Here is a 22,694-nt window from a genome sequence, read left to right as displayed (position 1 = left end):
TCTGTGTTCACGTCCTGCTCTTTCTCTTTTTTATTTCTGACCTCATGTGCAGACATTCAGATAACTCGTGTGTTGTTAGGCGGGATACGTTCGACATCGATGACGACTGTGACAGTTTGACGTGGGAGAACGATGATACGCTGTTGCTATGGGAGGACCTTACAAACTACAATGTACCCTGTGTGCTTAACAACGGCAACGGTGCTGTGGACTGCAACGGAGACGCCAATGATCCTGTGAGTTTATCAACTCAGCTGTGATAAAAACACAATTCAAACATCATTGCTGCAACGAAAAAAATACATCAGATATTTTTAGAAAGCAGTATTAGAGGTGCCCAAACTAGGGCCAAAGTTGGCCCCAATGACCTTTAATTTGGCCCGTTATGCCACGTAAGATAAGGAAAAATGATAAACATTGTCATCTTTGATGCAGATATGATGCATATTTCTAATTAAACATTTTCTAATTTTTTGTTTGTTTTATTTGTACATTACAAAAATGTGAATTGAAAATAAATGCAAGGAATTACAGCTAATATTTTTTATGTTCATGCATACTTAAAGGTGTATAGCATGCATCACGAAACGCAACGAAATTGGGTACTATAGGCTAATAATGAAGAGGTCAAAGCAGTTGCACACAGACAAAAGAAAATAAAAAAAAATACTGACAAAATATTTTTTTTTACAACAGTTACCTTTGAAAATAAAACTGCATAAGTTATGCGTAAACAGAGTAATGTTTGCTTATTTATTTTATAAAAATTATAAATGAGGAAAATCAGGGCAACTTTAATTTTAATAATATAACACAGCAACATTTATTTTCGGCCTGCGGCCCTTAATCAGGTTTGATTTTTGACCCTTGGTAGGAAAAGTTTGGGCATCCCTGGTGTAGAGTTCCTTTGAATAAAAGCATCTGCCATATGCATAAATATACATTATATTCATATAAATTTACAGTACTGTGAAAATTATCCTAGTTTATTATTTTGTCTTTTTGAGAAATAAAGTTTTTCTATGTGCTTTGTAGTTTTAACAATGTATCCACTAAACTAGTTGCTTTTTAATGTTTATTGAGTCACATGTTGCTTTTAGTTATTAATGCATATATTTTTTTATTTAAAATCAGTGTAAATGTTTGTGAATTTAATCAGTTGTCTCAAAACACTCAGGATTGCACTCTTGGAAATCTCATAGATGAGACTGAATCCCTCTTCAAGAACAGAGAGCAAGAATACCAGGAAACCATTGGACAGATTGAGGTTAGGTTGTGTCTGTATTCGCTGGAGCATCACTGTAACATATTCACTTGTGTTATCAATAAATGAGCAGATTTATTCATTTAATAAACTTTAGATCTCTCTCTCTCTCTCTCTCTCTCTCTCTCTTTCTCTTTCGCTCGCTCTCAGATGGAGTTGGCCACAGCTAAGAGCGATATGAACAGACATCTGCATGAGTACATGGAGATGTGTAGTATGAAACGAGGGTTGGATGTTCAGATGGAGACGTGCAGGAGAATGATCAAGGGTGGCAGGTGAGCACCAGAATAAATGAATGAAGCTTTATAGACGGGCGTTTCTCAAAACATCAACAACACCTTATATGATTACTAAATTAATTTATATTTTATTATTAAGGGGAAACAAAAATATTTAAATTTCCATTAAAACATCAACAAGTAAAGTCATTAAATGCCATCCTTTTATAATAAAATATTTAAATCCATTAAAACAAGTAATCAAGTAATCAACAAGTAATGGTTTTTTTCAAGTTTTTTACTTGAAGTACCCCCTGAAATTTCGGATTAAAAAATCTATCATTTAACAGCACATTTCAAAAACATTATTTTCATCCGTTTTAAAGTTTTTATCAGTAGTACACTGAAAAAAATAATTCATTGAATTTAATCAATTTTTTTAAGGTAAGTGGTTGCAATCAATTTATTTAAGCTACATTTAAACAAAAGTTTTATATTTTATTTTACTTTACTAATCTGTTTTGTTTAAATGTAACTTAAATTAATTGATTGCAACCACTTACCTTAAAAAAAATTATTAAATTCAATGAATCATTTTTTTCAGTGTATTTCACATAGTTACGGTTATCATTACCTGTAATTGGACCTTCATCTGGTAATTTTCCTTTATTGGTACATAAAAAGTATATGTCCATTTTGCATAAGTTCTAATTTTTCTGATATATTGTAGTGGTCTGATGACATTCAGATTAAACAAATAAAATATATCTTATTTGTTAGTAAGTGTTTTAGATTTTGTCATTTCAAAATTATTTATATACATTTTATGATTCAAAGGATTAGTCAATTTTCTAAAAAAAAAAAAATCCAGATAATTTACTCACCACCATGTCATCCAAAATGCTGATGTCTTTTTTGTTCAGTCGAGAAGAAATTATGTTTTTTGAGGAAAACCAGGATGTTTTCTTTTTTCATTTTAATGGACCCCAACACTTAACAGTTTTAATGCAGTTTAAAATTGCAGTTTCAAAGCACTCTAAATGATCCCATACGAGGCATAAGGGTCTTATCTAGCTAAACGATTGTCATTTTTGGCAAGAAAAATAAAAAATATGCACTTTTAAATCACAACTTCTCATCTTCCTTCGTTCGTGTAACCTCACACAATACTACACAATACTACACCCCAGTGTTGAGAAAGAGGACCGTTCCGACGTTGTTGTATGTGGAATGATACTAATTAATGTCTTTGTGTCAGTTTATTGTTTAAAATGGTCCCAAATGTGCGATCATATATGTAACACGTGACCTTTTGACATCGTTACGCAATTACGTGAGGTCGCGCTGGCTCGTCACACAGCCGGAGGATGAAGAGTTGTTGTCGTTTAAAAGTGCATATTTTTTATTTTTCATGCCAAAAATGGCAATAGTTTCGCTAGATAAGACCCTTATGCCTCGTATGGGATCATTTAGAGTCCTTTGAAACTGCAATTTTAAACTTTATTAAAACTGTTAAGTGTTGGGGTCCATTAAAGTCCTTTAAAATGAGAAAAATCCTGCAATCTATTCCTCAAAAAACATAATTTCTTCTCGACTGAACAAAGACAGACATCAACATTTTGGATGACATGATGGTGAGTAAATAATCCAGATTTTTTGAAAAAAATGTACTTTTCCTTTAATTGCAATTAATTAATTTTCATTAACTCATTGAACATCCCGCAATTCCCTCGTGAACCACCAGGGGTTTACGAACCCGAGAAAAGAGGATAGAGGCCCTGACTAAACAGACAAAAACAATATAGATTTATATGAAGAACATTTACATTTAGGCATTTAGCAGATGCTTTATCCAAAAAAGCGAGGAAAACAGCAAAGCGATTTGTTATGGGAAAGCAATAACTTGTGAAGTGTCGTACAAAGCCACTTTCAGGTAACCAAACTAGTAAATCCCCAGTAAAAACACATACTAAAAAAAAAAACATGTATTACTTGAATGCACTTTGTGTTCTAATTCAATGTGTCTGCCTAATGCATAAATGTCAATGATTTTCTGTACATTGTTCACAGAGCTCGTATTTTAAGGACGATTTATTCACTGCACTGCAAACTGGTATTTAATGAGGATGTTGGTTTGCTTTTTCTCTTTTCAGAAATTCTCCTTCCTTCAGCTCATCGGGCAGCAGTGACTCAGGAAACACTGACGAGATACAGGACGAGTCAGACAGGGATGGAGAGGCCGAAGGGCCAATCAGCTGATACCTGCCCAGCCTGGCCCCGCCCTCTCCTCACAATCAGCTCTCGGGTCTTCCAGCATTTAGCCAACGGTGTTCAGCGGCACCGGTTCAAGGAAAACTGTGGGACAAGGCCCCTCCCACAAACTAAAATTCCTGTAGGTGCTTTATATCGTCTCGGTGTCAGAGCGAGATGGAGTTCATGAGGGTTGTTTTGTGCTTCAATATCAATTCGTTACACAGTACAGTAAATTACATCACAGGATACACTAGGGTTACCAGATGACCACGATAACAAACATCTAGAGATATCACTTTACAACTACATTTATGCATTTATCCTAAATTACGTATGCTTGTATGCAAAGCGACTAACACCGCATTCAAGCCATTTCCGCTATGAGTGGCATACACAAAATTATATATGAAAATTCTAGGGATGCACCGATAGGATTTTTTGGGCCGATACCGATTTAAACAGACAACTTCTGGCCGATACCGATATTAAACACTTGTATACAATACTATACAGTTGGTCTATTAGCTAGTTTATTTCTGCATCAAATTATTTTTACTGAACATGGATTGGATCTAATTAACATTCAACTGACCAACATAATAAGAGAGGCACAAATTCAGCTAAAACAAATATAATAAGACAGCATGACAACCTTCAAAGGTGTTTTTTGCTATTCAGCATTTATTTTATTAACAACATTTACTCATTTTTTACATATAATGGATTTCTTTATGCAGTTAATTAATAAACAATCGGTATCGGCCTTTCTCGTGCTATTGCCGATATGCCGATGGTTTCAAATTCATCAAAAATCGGCCGATAAATATCGGCGGCCGATACATCGGTGCATCACTAAAAAATACATTTTATATAAAGATCAGTAAATTCTCATTCGTTTTAATATTTGCCAGCAGTTTTGCTTTTTAAGATGTTTGTTTTTAGGAACAAACTACATTAAAAAATTTATTCATTTAGAAGATGCATCAGGGTTCCCACGGGTCTTTGAAATCCTTGAAACTTTGTGAATCTGGGGGAAATAATTCAAGGCCCTGGGAGGTTTTTACATACATAGATACGGGTCATTGAAAGTGCTTGAATCTATTTTATGCAAAAAAATTCATATTATTCCCTGTGTAGTGTAGGATAATATCATTAAAATTCTAGACGTTTTAACCACACGTGCTAAACTGTTCGCTTAAAATGCTTATATCTTCTGTATGCGAATTTTGATTCATACCAAAATGCTTTCTTTGCATAGTTGTGTTTGACACATGAAAACGTCTCGGGTTACGTATGTATTGTTGTTCCCTGAGAAGGGAACGAGACGCTGCGTCTTCCTTGCCATACTTCCTGCGTCCCTGTAACGCCGTCTTTGGCAATATTTCAGATAGCGATATTCTTTCTGGCTCCCGCGTCACCCTGTCTTTGTCGTTAAGCCTCACCATTGGTTGAATTTGATATACACATTCAGACGCACTTACCCCTGGAGGCGTCCCCAAAGTGTCACCGCAGTGACGCAGCGCGAGTTCCCTCAAAAGGGAACTGTAACAATGTATCGTAAATGTAACCTTGCTCTCACTTGAAATGTGTCCCCACATTTAGTCCTTGAATTTGAGGGTATTAGACCTGGAAAGTCCTTGAAAGGTCCTTGAAGTTAACTAAGGTGTGGGAACCCAGATGCATTTATGGGATATACAAGTCAGGAAGCATTTAACATTTTGCCTAAATTGGTAACTTCTACTAATACAATGATGCTGATGTTATCGGGACATCTGGTCACCCTAAAAAACATCAAATCTTTATTAGAAACCAAGCGTTTGGTTTGTTATGGAAGTGATACACAAGATTGAAAGTGACCCTTCAGTGACAAAAACATCTGAATGATTTCACTACTTTATTTTTTCTGCTTTTTTATAAAACGTCAAAGGTCAACAGTGTGCCGCAGAACCATTTTGGCCTTTTAAAACCTCATTGTAAAAGTAACCCTAAGTCGTGAATACGGATGACATGATGATTGATAAGTTCTATGCAATCGGTCGGCCTTATTCCAGATCTGATCCGTGTCAACCTGTTTATTGTCTTCCTGAGTTGCCTGCACGGGTACTTTCATCTGTTATGTAAAATCTTCCTGTGTTTTAACATGACGACGAGCCAGTGCTGGCACACAATGTTTACGCACTAATCTATAGACAGAATCTGTGGAACAGTGGTCCGTCATTTCGAGCTGCTACCGTCACGACAAAAGCTTTTTCTAAGGTTATACACATATCAATATCTCAACTATTACAGAGCTATGTGCCTATATATATATGTTGCAAGTTGATTTTGGATGGCCTTACTACTTTGAAAATGTATTTGCCTACTGTTTGCACATTATATTTGATTGGTTTGGGGATGTACAGGTATGTCTGAACTATACAGACAGTTTCTTTGCAAAAGGCTCAAAGTTTGACAAGTTTTCAGGTGGAGGTTTTGATTGTATATAAAATACGGCTGTAGCTGAGTAAAAAGTCGTATGTGAATTATGTACTGAATAATTGTATATGGGTTACTGCACAAAGCATAGGATGTTGTGCAGATTATGGCCAGCAGAGGACACTGTTCCTTACAGATTCGTAGTCTGTGTTATGGGATGTGGTTTATGAAGCCAATCTCTGTATATATGAGTTGTGTTGGTATGCTCAACCTCTGTGGCCTTTGTGTCTTGCTTGATGTCTTTTGGGTCTTTACATTTGCATTTTTGTTTTTAATGGTCTTGGGTTACAGAAGATTTTGGTTATGCATACTAATCATATAATCTGAAATATGGGGGATTTAATCTGAAAGGGTAGTAGCACACTGTAAAAAATGCAGCTTTTTTGTCAAATCAACATATATTTTTGTGTTACTTTAACTTAAAAAATTAAAAAGTTTTTTTAATTTGCAAAACCAGGTTGTTTTAACTTCATGCTGCATTTTTTACAGTGCATGGGATTTTTTAAAAACTTTATAGGAAAACTGTTGGCAGGCAGAAAAGAGTTTTTTATTTGCTTTAAAAAAATATAGCTAATTTATTTAGCTAAAAGATTGATTGTTACTCACAGTGACAATTTCGTATAGTCTGTAAATCTTGTCCGTTTGCTATTTTGCTGGTGGATATGAAATAATAGTTGGCGAATCAGATTTCATAATCTATCCAGGATGAGAAAATCTGGCGTTTGAATTTTATAAAAATGTCTGTTTTTATAACGTTCAGGGTAACCAGGTGATATTGGGTGCATTCCCCTGGAAAAATGAAACATGCACTGATAGAGTTCATTATTTACAATGTTTATTTTTATTGTTCATGGAGATAAAATCAAGCTACTTTTATCTTATTTGATTCAGTTCCACACCACTACATCTCAAAATTATTTTGGGTTTTGAAAAAGAAAAGCAAAGGAAGATGGACATTGCTTAAACTATTTCAAATTCCAAAATGAAAAGATTTTATAAACACATAACATGTGTGCTTAATTCCAATCTGTTATACAGAGGAAAAGCATTTCAAAAGTTATGTTCAAAAAGAAGCAACTCGCTGCTTACAACTGGATATTGTCTTTTTTTTATTTTAAAGCACAAAGTGTCAGGACGCACTTCTGTTAAACATGACACCGCTGTTTGAATGTAATGTTTAATCTGTGCATTTAGCACACATGCTGTTTTTGTCATAAGGAAAGTGTTGCTTAACACATCAGAATGCCTTTATCACATGAATGCACAAAATCTCATCAACAAGTTATTTTCAGTTAATCTGACACAAGATTAAACATTTAATGTATTCTCTGTTGTGTCACATAATAGCATTATTTTAAATTTGCACATCATGACCGACCTCTGATGTGGTCTTTTCTAAAACTCATGACTGTTTGTCAGGTTTGACATCCGAAATGCATAGTTGGATCTCACAAATGTTTTTGAATTTATATCAAATATTAAGTATAGGTTGCTTTAAGACTCTTTTAAAAGCCATTAAACCAGCATTAGCTAGTCTTCAAGAACACTAGCTAGAAAATAATTGCATACTCTTTGTGAGTATTGAACTGTATCCTCATTCTCAGTGTTGTTTTTGTTTTAAAAAAATGTTTTTATTATTACAATTATTTGACATTGGGACTCACCTGTTATTTTTATTGTTTATGCTGCATATGAGTATATATTCTTGAATGTGGTATGTAAGCTATTGGTGTATGTTTCAATACAATGAATGTAATTGGTGCTGGGGTCAAACAAATAAAATCATTTTTTGGGGGTCCTCTGTTTATTATGTTTGTAATTAATTAGTGCTTATCTGGCAAACAGTGTTTAACAGAATGCAAAAAACCTGTTCTGTATCCAAATCTATATTTCTTTGGGGAATTTTTTTGTGGATTTTAAGGTTAAAGGGAGCAGTAAGTTGTGCGGTTTGTGTTTGCATCTGCCTCATTTGCTTGAGTTCTACCAAGTGACAGATGAATTTGTATTACAGTTTTTTACAGACGCTAGGACACATTTCTCAATACTTTTGCAAAACTCTTCAAACAGTTCTCCTAACCAACTTTCAGCTTGGCAAAGCAGTTCATTTCACATTCAAAATGCACTACAACTACCAAAACACTTTATTCAGGTCTCAAATCAACTCATTCTTCCAGAACACTAGCAAAGGTTGACAGCCGACAAACACACTTAGTCACCCACAAAAAATGACCTAAAAACACTTACAACACTTAGCATTTTACAATGTTTTCTTGTATAAAACAAGGATGCATGTCTGTTTACAATTCACTGCAATATGGGATGAATCGGAAATGTTGCACATTTTCTTCAATATTTTATGTTGTTTATTTATTTTTATGTGTTTGCACTGCGTAATTCCAAAATACAAAAATTTGTATACACACCATCCACTGATACAGATACATAAAGCTAATCTACTCGGCTATGGCTTGTCCAATTGTACAATAGTTTTTATAGCATTTAAATTTTAAGATTTAAAATATATTTAATTAAAATATTACTGTAGAAATGTAGCAAATTGCTGTCTTATTCAGTTTTGTATCATGTTATTGCTTTGAACATAAGTTTAACAGTTGTGAAAACAGTATTGGTCTGTACGTTCAAAGAGTTTGTCAGTTGTTGTGTCTGAGTGAGAAAAGATTTCATGAAATTTAAGAGATATAGTCATTGAATGCATTTTGTGCCAAAACAATGATAATTGATCCTCAGTTTAGCCCACATAGACTTCTGTTCTGCTCACTGTGTGAAGAGTTTTGCAAAAGTGACCTAAGTATTGAGAAATGTGTCCTAGAGTCTGTAAAAAACTGTAACTGTTGTAACTAGACAGGCCCAAATATACTACAAATATTGCTGTACGATTCTTAATGCTATCAGGGTTTTTTTTTTCCATTATTTTTCAATGACACTTATTTTAGCAGTTATGACCATATTTAATTTTAATATAAGGAATTAAAAATTTTAGTTATTAAAAAATGTTACATTTCTATAAGTTTACAAAGCCAGTGTTGTTTATTTAATTAAATTCATGCTTTCACGAAAATTTATCATTCAGCAATTTGTGATCTATAGGCTTACATTTCATAAAAATATCAAAGATTAATGCATGCAACTTTTATCCTTGAAACATTTGCCTTAAGTTTGGTGTAAAGTACATTATGAAAATATTTTCCATAAATAAGTCGTTTTTAATTTAGTGTTTTCTTATTAATACTCAAGTAAAGCTTTAAGTAACTTTTACTTGAATGAAAGAAATATAGGCCTACTTAAAAAAGGGACTTAAATAAAACAAAAATACTTTAAGTCTGTATATTTGTGTAAATAACAGAGATATAAATATATTGTACAGATTAAAGGAACCTTAGAATTTCTGCTTTTATATGTATGAAATATCTTAACTCAATGTAACCATAAATGTTAACATCATATCAGTTAATCTATTATAAATAGAAACGTTGAGTCAAAAAATACTTGCATATGATTGGTTGAGAGCGGAACGTCTGTGAAACTGATTGGACAGTTAGAGACTCGCCCTCTGGTCTGTTCCAATTGTCAATAGCAGGGTCGCCGCTTACCTCACGATAGATTTCTATTATTTTTGTATTATGTAAAGTACAATACATGTACAATACATGTCTTTTGTTTCATCTTTTTTTAAAAGAGAAAATACGTAATAAAAACTATTTTGACCAGTAAATTACAAAAGCACCAATGCCTAAAAAAGTCCCCCTGTAAACAAAGTGGTTCCTTCTCCATTCATGCGATATCGCTGGTGATCTTGGAAGAGACGAGTGGCAGAAAGCCTCTCTGTGCTTATAGATTATCGGCAGAGGGATATTTTTACATTTATTACATATATAATTTCCCTGTTTACCTGTCAGTCCAGTTTAAAGATGCTGCGCGTGAGATCTGCCGTCTGTCAGTCATGGAAGGGGTATGTGTGCGCATGTGCAATGTGACTTACGCGTGACTTTCACTTTGAAATAGTTGAAGCTATTTGAAGCTTACGTGAAATGTGTCACAGTGTGCATTAAATAACGATAATAGATTTCGCATATCTTTAATGTAGTGCGATAACGTGCTATAATTTTACAGGCAACTGTACGGGGCAGGTCAGCTCGTGTTATGCAATAAGTAAATGAACTCCCCCTGCCACTGTGAGATGTGTTTGCTTTAGTATAAACTTTGCTTTTGTTTTTACTGTAGTTCGGTCTTTTGCAGGGGTAATGCATACAATGAACAAACCTACAAAAGAAATGCATGTTATAACACGTGTCATGTTCATTTTAGGCTGTTTGAAAATAGTTACAGTAAAGTTACTGTTTAAAGTTATAGCAGGTGTCTCCTTCTCAGATGTTTCTTCTGAGAAGAGGTTATTTCACACGTGTTTCTAGAGATCTGTTTTTTAAAGATATCTTAAGTATTTCTCACCTAATTATTTCAAAAAAACGTATTATCGAAGCTATGCTATCCATATGAATGTTTAAAGTAATGCTGTATTCATACCATAAGTCAATTATTACCTCACTTGTGTTTTATTGTTTGTATTTGTACAACTGGCAGATGCTTTTATCTAAAAGACACTTTAGAAATAGTATGTGGATTCCCTGGTAATCGAACCCATGGCATTTGCATTGCTAGCATCATGCTATAGGAAATCTTGATCCACAAGATTTGCTTTTATATGTGTGTGTTTTATTGTGACTGTAACAAGTCTTATGTACTCATTTTAAGTTTTGGTAGGGATCATTTTGCATTGTGTGTTAATTGTTTAACATTGATTATTGAAAAACTTTAGGTTTCTCAATGAGGCCGGGTCTACAGGGGGCTAGGGGGGGCATTGCCCCCACCAGATTTTCCCTCTGCCCCCAAAATGTCTAGCCAATCATAAAAAATAGCGTGTCTCTTTACACAAATAGCGTCCCTTGTTGGCAAACGCTATTTATATTAGCTTCCTTCGACCAATGTCAGCGATATTGATAAGACACAGAATACAAATTATGTATTTTCTGTAGGGCTGTCAAAATTAACGCGTTAATAACGCGTTAACGCAAATTCATTTTAACGCCACTAATTTTTTTAACGGAGATTAACGCAACGCGCAATTTCTGTTTGACCCTTGGTCCAGCCCATAGTTGAATGAACAGAGACGCAGACAAATGTGACTCTCTCTAAATGAGTAAAAGGTTTTCATAGAAATAAGAACATTAAGCAAATCGTCTACCAAATCCAATGCTCTAAATGCTCGTTGGACATCTGATATGATCTTTATTTATACGTATGAGAGGTGTAACGTTACCGTCCTCCTAATGCTTAATCTAATACAAAAATGCGTCTCAATTCATTTTGGTTTCGCTTTTATGCATGACTTAGAAAATAGACTGCAGGACTTGCTTGATGTTAAAAGAGTCATTAAGAGAGATAAAGTTCGGTACCTGATTAATGTTAAAGAGTTATTAAGAGCGACAAGACTCAAAAGCGATCCCCTCACGCTGACTGACTGATATCTGAAGCGCGTGCACACAGACGCGCGAGTGCGCGACCCGGATATATAGACATCTACACAAAATTACAGTTTTACAAATATCTGGTTTGATAAGAATTCACGCAGGTAGGCTCTATAATCTGTTATGTTTTAAGTAAATGTTTGGTTAACTGTTGGGTAAAACTATCTGATGTGTAACATTATATTAGATCACTTAGATTTTAAGCAGTCTGTCTCAATGTCAATCAAACAAAAGGAAAAAAAGTTGAGCATACATTGATGATGTTTTTGCTTTGTGTGTGCTAGATCTGTTGGTTTTGCCAGTGATTTTGGGGTGTTGATGTGGTGATGTGATGTATGGATGTGGGGGTTTTTGTGGTGGTTTGACTCTTTCAACTTCAAACACGTGTAGCTCTGTCATATTTTGTTATATTTCAACAAATCATGCATTGTTCTATGTTTTAATAGAGAATGTCAAAATACAATTTTTTTTAAATTTGCTAATTCCGACTCAACTTGCCTGCACAGGTCACAAATGATGCAGCAGCAAACAAAAATGGAGAAAGAAAAATCTTCTTAAAGGAAAATTCATATACAAAACAATGGCTGGTGATTCTGTTAAAATGTAAACAGGCTGTTGTTAACATACATTTGCATAAAGCATCTATATATGTATATATGATTAGAATATTAAAAACCTGAAAAGTGTTAAATTAGGGTAAATTTAGAATGGATAAAAATGTGCGATTAATTTGCGATTAATCGCAGTTAACTCATGAAATCATGCGATTAATCTAGATTAATTTTTTTAATCTATTGACAGCCCTAATTTTCTGTTTTATTTTTTTACATTGAGTGTTATAGCTGCACACCCAAAATTCATGAATGCTCCCCAGTCCAGTTCAATAACTTTTGGAAAAAGTTGAGTTCAGCAATCAGACATTTATGCCTTTATAACTCCTGCAGACAGCATATGAAGGGACAGCGAAATGGCAGCCGTTTGATTGGATGAGAGGGATTTTGTTATTTACTGTTATAGATTTACAGCAGTTTACTTCAGTTGCTCTGCGTAGTTCACTTAATATAAGTTACTGATTTAGAGTCTAAAAGTGACTTGAACTTTAAAGCAGCCAAGCAAGCGATAGCTGTCATTTCACCGTCCAACTATAGACCGATAGTCCGGCTATGAGTAACTTACTTCTAGACGAAATAAACTTGAATTTGGTTACACGTCATTTTTGTTTAAATAACTTGTGAGATGTCTGATATACCATCATGTAAGCCAAGTCAACAGTTATTACAATGTGTTTGATTTTATTTATCTATTTTATTTATTTCATTTATATTTGGGCTACGGATAGAAGTCTATTAAATTTTTTTAAATTTAGCTTAGACTGGGCTGTGTTCGAATGATTATTAGACGTCTTTTAAAAACAAAACTGTTTGCAGGAGGTTAGTCAGCTCTGTTTGTCGTTTAAAACACAGCGCATGAACATAAAGCATCTAACTAGTCCCTTTCTTGTAAAGCTATTTTGAAGCAATGCATCATAGTAAAAAAATTGCTATAAAATGAATGTGAATTGACATTTTTGGTTTATATTTTCTTAAGCAAACACACAGCGATTCAACGAAAAACATTTCACAAGTAATCCGGCTAGTGTGAGCAAAACAAGCAAATCTTGTTTTTCTGCCCTCCAGGTTCAAGACCTTTTCATGTGCAGCTGTGGAGGTGAAAAACGAACCCATCCTCGGCTTTAAAGAGGGCAGTAAAGAGAGAGCCGAACTTCTGAAGGTAAATCACACGCTGGCTTATGTGTACTGTATGAAGAAGATGCATTTTTACCATGTTTTACTGTATTCATCAGGCATTGCAAGACTTAAAAGGAAAGACAGAGGAGATTCCATGTGTGGTCGGAAATGAAGAAGTCTGGACCAAAGATATCCGATACCAGCTGTCTGTGAGTTCATAACATCTCTGTTTGAGAGATTTCATGAGTTAATAAGTCATGTGATATAGCTTTCAAATACTATAATAAAAATATTGTCTTTTTTGTTCTTTTAGCCCTTCAACCACTCTCACAAAGTCTCCAAATTCTGCTATGCTGATAAGGTGTGTGGAAATCCTGCAGATGTGTGTTTGACAAACTCCAGTTATCAGTATTGGTTTTATTAAGTAGTGATCTTTCTTCATCTTTCTTCTTTAGGAGCTGCTAAATAAAGCCATTGAAGCATCCATAGCCGCACGCAGAGAATGGGATCTCAAACCTGTAACAGATCGAGCCCAGATCTTCTTCAAAGCCGCTGACATCATTAGTGGACCCAAAAGAGCAGAAGTTCTGGCCAAGACCATGATCGGACAGGTACATCGTCAGCAAATAAAGTCTTATAAAGGGTGGTTTGATGGTAAAAGTTGAATTCATGCATGCAGATCTTTGCTCTGTGTTTCTCAGGGTAAGACTGTCATTCAGGCTGAAATCGATGCCGCTGCAGAACTCATTGACTTCTTCAGGTTCAACGCTAAACACGCCATTGAGCTTGAAAACCAGCAGCCTTTAGACGCTGATGGAAGCACCAACACCATGCTGTATCGTGGATTGGAGGGGTTTGAGGCTTCCTATGTTTTCATGGATAAGCAGATGTTTGGGTAAATCTCTTTATTAAATTGGATGACCATTCAGTTTTATTCAATTGTACATACATCCACTTTACAGTGTGGTCCGCAGTCTTTTAGGCTGTCAAAATATTACAATGATTATTAAAATCATACTGAACAGTCCACCAAAATGACAAAAGTTACGAATTAAGACTTGTTGTTAAGACGATTGTCAGTGTGTATAAAAATAATATTAATTCACAAGTTAAAAGGACACTCCCCTTTTTTTGAAAATATGCTCATTTTCCAGCTCCCCAATAGTTAAACATTTGATTTTTCTACCGTTTTGGAATCCATTCAGCCAATCTCTGGGTCTGGCGCTATTATTTTTAACATAGCTTAGCACAATCCATTGAATCTGATTAGACCATTTGCATCACGCTCAAAAAAAAAGAGTTTGGATTTTTTTCCTATTTAAATCTTGACTCTTCTGTAGTTACATTGTGTACTAAGACCGACAGAAAATTAAAAGTTGTGATTTTCTAGGCAGATATATATGAGGAACTATACTCTCAGTCTGGTGTAATAATCAAGGACTTTGCTGCCGTAACATGGCTTCAGGAGGCGCAATGAAATTACGCAGTGCCTGAAAATCATCCACTGCTATTGAAAGTTAGTAAGGGGACTATTTTAAGCTGCTGCCGAATATAATTGGCTTGGTAAGCGCGATGCTAATGGTCTAATCCAGGGGGGTCCAGACTTTTTTGTGTGGCAATCTACTTTTAAAATGATAAAGCCGACAACATCTACCTGCTAAATAACAGTTAAACTTTTTAATAACACTTTAAAGGTGCAGTGTGTAAATTTTAGTGGCATCTAGTGGTGAGGTTGAAAATGGCAACCAACAGCTCAGCCCACTGCTCACCCCTAGCTTTCGAAATGCATAGAGAAGCTATAGTAGCCGCCACCGGAAAAACATGTCATCGTCGGAGACAAAAAACTTTGTCCGTTAAGGGCTTCTGTAGAAACTTGGTGGCACAAAATGGCAACTTCCACGTAAGGGGACCCTCAGTGTATGTAGATAAAAACATGTCATTCTAAGGTAATAAAAACATAACGATTCATTATAAAAAGGTCTTTATACACCCATGATAATGTTGTTTTGTATATTATATTGCATTTCTTTTTAGAGATCCTTCTTAAAATTACACACTGCACCTTTAAATGTGTGTTAGGACTATACTGCATATATATTTACGTTGGATTTACGGCTGTCCACCACTCCATTTTTTTGAGGAGTTAAAAAAAATCCTTAAGTACATTCAGAGTACTCTTTAAAATTGCGGAAATGCGGTTTTGATGAAACAAACTAGAAAATGACAACAGTAACTCTCTCTCTCTCGTTCGGTCGCTCGCTCGCGCGCGCACATACATCATACACACACATACCCAAATCCCAACCCTAAAAAACTTAAAACAAACTGTAAAGTTATTTCTAAAATCTGATTGGTTGATTGAAATGTTGTCCCAGGGTCAACATAATGTTGCCCTGAGGACATCAACACCTTGGCAAAATCAGGAAAGCCAGACCCGGAGATCGGCTGAATGGATTCCAAAATGGGAAAAAGTGGAGTGTCCCTTTAAATGTAAAGCTGCAACATGATGCATCTCGAAATCATCAAACTGGCAAATCCTTTCAATTCATTTGTGAAACTCACTGAAATAATTAACATCACACTATTACTTTTTATGATGCATTGCATTTTGCATCAGGACCACATTTTATTAATTTATTTTTGTTTGTTGTTTAAAACACTGATTTTAAGATCCAGCAACAAAAATGCAATGCAAAGCATTATTAAGAAACTACAAAAACATATCAATTCGGAGCAAAAACATTAAACATTTACTGCAAGTACAGATTTTTTAACCTTGTTACAAATACTACTAAGGAATTTAGGAATTTATTCTGGACTGGACTTCAGATTAAAGGTTTAACACACTTTTGCTGTTCTACAGTCCGCAGCTATTCACACAGCGCTTACTGCGCCTCTGTCACTGAGCTTTAAGTCCAAAAGTTATGCTTGGATTCCTGGAAAATCTGCTTAGTAGGATTTGTACAAATCAGTACTTACATGTTTAATGTTTTAGCTCAGAATTTATGTTTTTAGTTTCGCTTTGTCGCATTTTAAATAACAAAAAAAAATTTAAATAGATTTTTATAAAGCTTATGTTTTTTTTTTCAAATTTCATTATGAAAATATAAGATGCTTAACTGTCATAAGAAAATAAAAAAGATGTTATATTTCTAAAGTAGGCATTTAGTTTTATTTGTACAAAATATACTTATTATTATTAAATGAGTTTTAACCAATTACAGAACAAATTATAAACCTAAACTGGACTGGACGTTTATTGAGCTCAAATTATTAGCAATAATTAGTAACTACTGTAGTATCTGTGTATGTATGTATGTATGTATGTATGTATGTATAATATAAACTCTTAACTTTTATTTTGCTGTAGGGGTTTGTAGCAGCTGTTGCACCATTCAACTTTACAGCGATTGGTGGAAATCTGGCTGGGACTCCGACTCTCATGGTCAGACATCAATACATCAAACCGTTTACAGACACGTGTCACAATAGATAATTTTGACATTTTGCCATGTGTGCGTCCAGGGTAATGTTGTGTTGTGGAAACCCAGTGACACGGCCATGTCCGCCAGTTACTCTGTTTATAAGATCCTAAGAGAGGCTGGACTGCCACCCAATATCATCCAGTTTGTCCCGGCCGACGGTCCTGTGTTTGGAGACGCTATCACCAGCTCTAAACACCTGGCTGGTGTAAACTTCACAGGCAGCGTCCCGTAAGTGTTTACAGTCATGTGTCTGTATGATTACATTATCTATAGTTTAACCTTCTGTCTGGGTTAAAGTTTGCCAGATCCATACTTTAAACCCCTTGAATGTTTTTGATGTTTAAAGTCTTAAAAGTATAATTTTTGAGACTAAAAGACTTCACATAACACAGTATTGATATTATTATTCCAACATGCAATGTAATAAAACATTTAAAGACAGCTATAGTTCTGCAGCTAAATTATGGACAACATTTTGCTAGTCCTGTATTTTCTGGGAAATGTTTATGTGTCCAAGGCATTAGGTTTGTAAAATCATATCAGTTGCGTCTGTGTTTCTATTTTCTTCTTTTACCTCCAGAACATTTAAGCGCTTGTGGAAGCAGGTGGCCCAGAATCTGGACATCTACAGGAACTTCCCTCGTGTTGCTGGAGGTTTGTGGAGTTTTTTTTCCCATCAAGACGAGTTACTAAATATTCACTTTAATCCTTATTAGTAGTCACCAAACATGTTGCTTAAATATAGGGTTAGCAGGTTGTAACCATAGACTGTGAAAAAGATGGACGACGTGTCTCCATAGCCTTCCATTGTAAAAAAAATGAAACCAAAATGACCGATGAAGTTATTTAGAGCCAGAGTCTGCACAGTAATGATTGTGAGGTGGAGCCATGGTATCAAGGCCCCGCCCATTTTCCAATTTGACTCAAATGCACAAATCAAGTTGTCACACCCTTTTATAATAGCATCTAATAATTAACTTATGCTGCGTACATACCAAACGCAAAGCAACGCGTTCCTCACTCTAGATTACTCGTGGGATTTAACTTCGTGTCATGCTTAAGTTGAAGATTATCATATTAGCGAATAGCGCACGTTTTCACGGCAATCGCGCCACCCAATTTGTGCCCCGTGCAAGTTTGCGTCTATTCGCATCTTTGCATTGACTTTATATGTAATCTACTTGCTCAAATCCTTCAATTCGCCCAATAAAACCAAACTTATTCGAAAAATGTGTAAAGGGGCACTCCACTTTGTTTAAAATATGCTAATTTTCCAGCTCCTCTACAGTTAAACATTTAATTCTTACCGTTTTGGAATTCATTCAGCTGATCTCCGGGTCTGGCGGTACCCCTTTTAGCATAGCTTAGCATAATCCATTGAATCTGATTAGACCATTAGCATCGCGCCTAAAAAATAACTAAAGAGTTTTGATATTTTTCCTATTTAAAACTTGACTCTTCTGTAGCTAGATTGTGTACCAAGACCGACGGAAAATTAAAAGTTGAGATTTTTCTAGGCCGATATGTCTAGGAACTATACTCTCATTCTGGCGTAATAATCAAGGACTTTGCTGCCGTAACCTGGCTGCAGCAGGCGCAATGATATTACGTATTGAAAGATACCAAGGGGACTATTTTCGGCTGCTGCGTAATATCATTGCGCCTCCTGCAGCCATGTTACTTATTACAAAAACATTGTTGGGGAAAAGTGATTTGAAGTGTAATTTGATATTTAAGCTAGCTCACATCTTATTTGTTTACATAAAGAGGGTGGGGTTTATGACCTATACTGCAGCCAGCCACCAGGGGGCGATCAAAATGTTTTGGCTTTACTTTTCAGGATATGCCTGGTTGTAATTAGCACTGTTTGTAACAAAGCAGCGTACTTAAAACTATTTACTATGACAAGCACATAGCAATAAACCCAAAGTCAGCCTCCACAGCCCTGCGTCACGCCAGCGAGTTTTTCTGAATCTGTTTAGCATTTTAACTTTTCAAGTCTAATTTTATTTCATACGTTTTAGAATGCGGCGGAAAGAACTTCCACTTCGTGCACAAGTCTGCGGATGTTGGCAGCGTGGTGACCGGCACCATCCGCTCAGCATTTGAGTACGGAGGACAGAAATGTTCTGCGTGCTCCAGGATGTACGTCCCAGACTCGCTGTGGCCGCGAATCAAACAGGAACTTCTGGCCATACACAAACAGATCAAACTGGGAAACGTGAGCAAAAGAGTTTGTGTTAATGATGCTTAAAAATAAAGTGCAATTGCTCCACCATATGCATTTTCTGCTGTTTTACTCCACAGCCGGTTGAAGATTTCAGTACGTTCTTCTCAGCAGTAATTGATGACAAGGTATAAACCAACTGTTTATTTTATCTAGTAACTAAAGTGCCCTAATGCATCACTTATAAACTTCTTGTTTAGGTAATGAAACACTCACTTGTTTAATATTCCTTCATTTCAAGTCCTTCGCTAGAATTAAAGGATGGCTGGACCATGCCAAATCCTCTCCGCATCTAAAGATTATTGCTGGAGGAAACTGTGATGATACAAAAGGATATTTCGTTGAACCCACCATCATTGAAACTACCGATCCACAGGAGAAAATCATGAATGAGGTATAGCAAATACAGTGTGTTGCTTTGGCATGAATAAAAGCACAAATGTTTGGATTGCATTCACCCAAATGGGCTTAGGGCAGTGAATGGGTTTGTTTGGATAAACAGATCTCGTCCACTTAACCCAATTGAATGCTTGGTTTACGGACGTCCCAGCTTACCCTGTTACTGCCCTCATGTACCCAGATCCAGATATTTAGAAGCTACACGAAGCCAAAGGCATCATCTATAAGCTTATAGTATATGACTCTGCCTGTAAAAACCCAAAACATTTTTTAATTACTGTTTACTACATAAAATCATCCACTTAAAGGATTAGTCAATTTTCTTTAAAAAAAATCCTGATAGTTTGCTCACCACCATGTCATCCAAGATGTTGATGTCTTTTTTTGTTCAGTCAAGAAGAAATTATGTTTTTTGAGCTAAACATTCCAGGATTTTTCTCATTTTAATGGACTTCAATGGACCCCAACACTTAACAGTTTTAATGCAGTTTAAAATTGCAGCTTCAAAGGACTCTAAACGATCACAAACGAAGCATAAGGGTCTTATCTAGCGAAACGATTGTCATTTTTGGCAAGAAAAACAGTTTTGGACCACAACTTCTCGTCTTCCTTTGGTCCTGTGAGGCGCCAGCACGACCTTACTTAGTTGCGTTATGATGTTGAAAGGTCACGTGTTACATATATGAAACGCACATTTGCGGATCCTTTTAAACAATAAACTGACACAAAGACATTAATTAGTATCATTCCACATACAACAATTTTGGAACGGTCCTCTTTCTCCACACTTGTAAACACTGGGGCGTAGTTTCGCATACGTCATTCGTGACCTCTTGACGTGATGACGTATTACGTGACTTATCACACAGCCAGAGGAAGACGAGAAGTTGGGGTTTAAAACTGCATATTTTTTATTTTTCTTGCCAAAATTGACAATCGTTTCGCTAGATAAGACCCTCATGCCTCGTTTGGGATAGTTTAGAGTCCTCTGAAACTGCCATTTTAAACTGCACTAAAACTTAAGTGTTGGGGTCCATTGAAGTCCATTAAAATGAGAAAAATCCTGAAGTGTTTTCCTAAAAAGACATGGTTTCTTCTCTACTGAGCAGGGGGGGACATCAACATTTTGGATGACATGGTGGTGAGTAAATTTTTTGTTGTTGTTTTTTTAAGAAAATTGACTAATCCTTTTATGTATACACATAATTCAAAGACTAAAATCAGTTTGAAATCAAACGTTGATGCTCCAAATCTTGTAATTAGATTATGAGACCTTAGCCTGGATTTCACAGATAGGGTCACATGTCAGAATTTATAAATAGTAAGTATCTAGTTTTTATCTTTTCTTCTGCAGGAGATCTTTGGACCCGTCCTGACGGTTTATGTCTACCCTGAAAACGACTACAAGAAGGTCCTACACTTAATAGACAACACGTCGCCTTATGCCCTAACAGGAGCTGTCTTTGCTCAAGATAAGTAAGTGTAGTACGCTTTCACCTCACTTTGTAAATTGCTATTCGATCTTCAATGTTTTTTACTGAGTGTTCGTGTTTCAGGACTGTTATCGATGAGGCAGCGAAGGTTTTGAGAAACGCTGCTGGAAATTATTACGTCAACGACAAATCGACAGGCTCCATTGTGGCCCAGCAGCCATTTGGTGGCGCCAGAGCATCAGGTAAAAACATTGACTGCTTTTAAATACTCAGGATTGGTGTGCTGAAAATTATGCCATGAATGCTGCATTTAATTTATTCTAGACAAAGTCATATAATTAATTAAAACATTTCTTATTAGGCACCAATGACAAGCCCGGTGGTCCACACTACGTCCTCCGCTGGACGTCTCCACAGGTTGTCAAGCAGACCTATGTTCCTCTTACTGAATGGAAATATCCCTACATGGGTTAAGAGACAGCGACTCTTTTCTTCCTCAAATCCGTTAGTCAAGACTTTAATCAATCAAATGCACATCGTCTTCTAATGTCCCATCTTGCCTGAGAGACTTGCCAAGTGTCCTGAAACTAAAGAGTGACACCTACTGGTGCTGCCCTGAACATACAAACATGAAATGATTCCTATAGAAAACTACCAGAGATGAAATCTCTGAGAAATATGAATATAGGCCTAAATAAAGGACTGAACATCTGCACAGCCACCAGAGGTCATGGAGATCACAGGACAATAAATCCTAGGAAATTAGGAGTTATTGATTTCAAATATGGAGTGTACTGAATATAATGCACTGGACTTTTTCTGCTCTTTAATATATTTAAAATGTATTTTCAGAATTTACATTATCATACAAATAAATAAAGATTGTCTTTTTATAGTTCTCTAGTAAAACAGCAACTAAAACTTTTATCTGTTACATCAATGAGTGGTCAAAACAATATATTGGTTTTCGCTTTTGCAATACCGTCCTAATAGCATTGTAATATAATTAACATCTAATTGTGTAGACGAATAAAAGAATGTGTCTTCTGTTTGAAAGAAAGATGTCTGATCTTATTAATACAGATTTTGTTTATTGATCATAAAGGGGCGGTTTCCCGGACAGGGATTAGCTTAAGCCAGGACTAGACCTGAGTTTAATTGGGAAATATAACTAGTTTTAACAAACATGCCTTACTAAAAAGATTACTTATGTGCATTTTGAGGCAAAACAAAGGGCACTGATGTATTTTAAGATATGTCAGTGCAAGTTGTTTTGAGTTTGGACAGCTCTTACATTTGTTTTAGTCTAGGACTAGTCTAGTCTGTGAAACCGCCCCAAAGTGATCTGACGGGTGAGATGCTGTGGTATTTTCAACCCAGCTTTGGGTCGAAAAGGGATGAACCCAATACACTGGGTATGTTGGGTTGTTTCAACCCATTGTTGGGTGAAATCTAAACATTTTCTGGGTTAATTTAACTCCGCGACTGGGTTTTCCCCCTTTTAACCCAGTATTTTATGTTTGTGGATTGTAAATCATCAATCCGAGTTGTCGAGGTATAAACAGTTTTGCCAATGCCGTCTAATGTGCCTTAATAAAGAGATGGTGTGAATCAAAATCAAATTTGTGAAATTGCATATAATAATTAAAATACAGATAGAGTCTTGAACC

The 22,694-nt window shown here is 35.7% G+C and overlaps 2 protein-coding genes across 5 annotated transcripts in view; both read left to right on the top strand.

Annotated features, from left to right (window-relative positions):
• The window catches only part of iffo2b (intermediate filament family orphan 2b), a 39,867-nt gene extending 31,850 nt beyond the window's left edge, over nucleotides 1-8,017 (top strand). For 2 of the 4 annotated variants that reach the window (XM_073876333.1, XM_073876330.1), the window contains 4 exons: nucleotides 80-236; nucleotides 1,178-1,267; nucleotides 1,415-1,539; nucleotides 3,636-8,017. In XM_073876333.1, coding sequence (XP_073732434.1) covers nucleotides 80-236; nucleotides 1,178-1,267; nucleotides 1,415-1,539; nucleotides 3,636-3,741 — 478 coding nt within the window. In that variant the 3' untranslated portion in view covers nucleotides 3,742-8,017. Of the gene's footprint in view, nucleotides 1-52; nucleotides 237-1,177; nucleotides 1,268-1,414; nucleotides 1,540-3,635 lie in introns of all 4 variants that reach the window. The other 2 variants (XM_073876332.1, XM_073876329.1) reach the window with 1 other exon arrangement.
• Nucleotides 8,018-9,997: 1,980 nt separating this feature from the next.
• On the top strand, nucleotides 9,998-21,675 carry aldh4a1 (aldehyde dehydrogenase 4 family, member A1). The gene is made up of 15 exons (XM_073876328.1): nucleotides 9,998-10,180; nucleotides 13,430-13,523; nucleotides 13,597-13,689; nucleotides 13,794-13,841; nucleotides 13,936-14,091; nucleotides 14,182-14,338; nucleotides 16,858-16,925; nucleotides 17,006-17,193; nucleotides 17,546-17,619; nucleotides 18,990-19,186; nucleotides 19,273-19,320; nucleotides 19,434-19,586; nucleotides 20,946-21,067; nucleotides 21,148-21,266; nucleotides 21,386-21,675. The coding sequence occupies exons 1-15, from the start codon at nucleotides 10,140-10,142 to the stop codon at nucleotides 21,496-21,498; spliced, it is 1,671 nt and encodes a 556-aa protein (XP_073732429.1). The 5' UTR covers nucleotides 9,998-10,139; the 3' UTR covers nucleotides 21,499-21,675.
• The last annotated feature ends 1,019 nt before the right edge of the window (nucleotides 21,676-22,694 follow it).

This window comes from Misgurnus anguillicaudatus, chromosome 14, assembly GCF_027580225.2.
Source record: "Misgurnus anguillicaudatus chromosome 14, ASM2758022v2, whole genome shotgun sequence".
NCBI classification, from domain to species: domain Eukaryota; kingdom Metazoa; phylum Chordata; class Actinopteri; order Cypriniformes; family Cobitidae; genus Misgurnus; species Misgurnus anguillicaudatus.
The sequence above is the reverse complement of the archived record's forward strand: the minus strand, read 5'-3'. Positions and strand labels throughout refer to the sequence as shown.

Coding starts and splice junctions, on each gene's coding strand:
- aldh4a1 (XM_073876328.1), top strand. CDS start 10,140: ATGCTGCGCGTGAGATCTGCCGTCTGTCAGTCATGGAAGGG. Junction 14,339..16,857: donor TCGTGGATTGGAGGGGTTTG/AGGCTTCCTATG, acceptor TGTAGGGGTTTG/TAGCAGCTGTTGCACCATTC. Junction 16,926..17,005: donor CTGGGACTCCGACTCTCATG/GTCAGACATCAA, acceptor GTGTGCGTCCAG/GGTAATGTTGTGTTGTGGAA.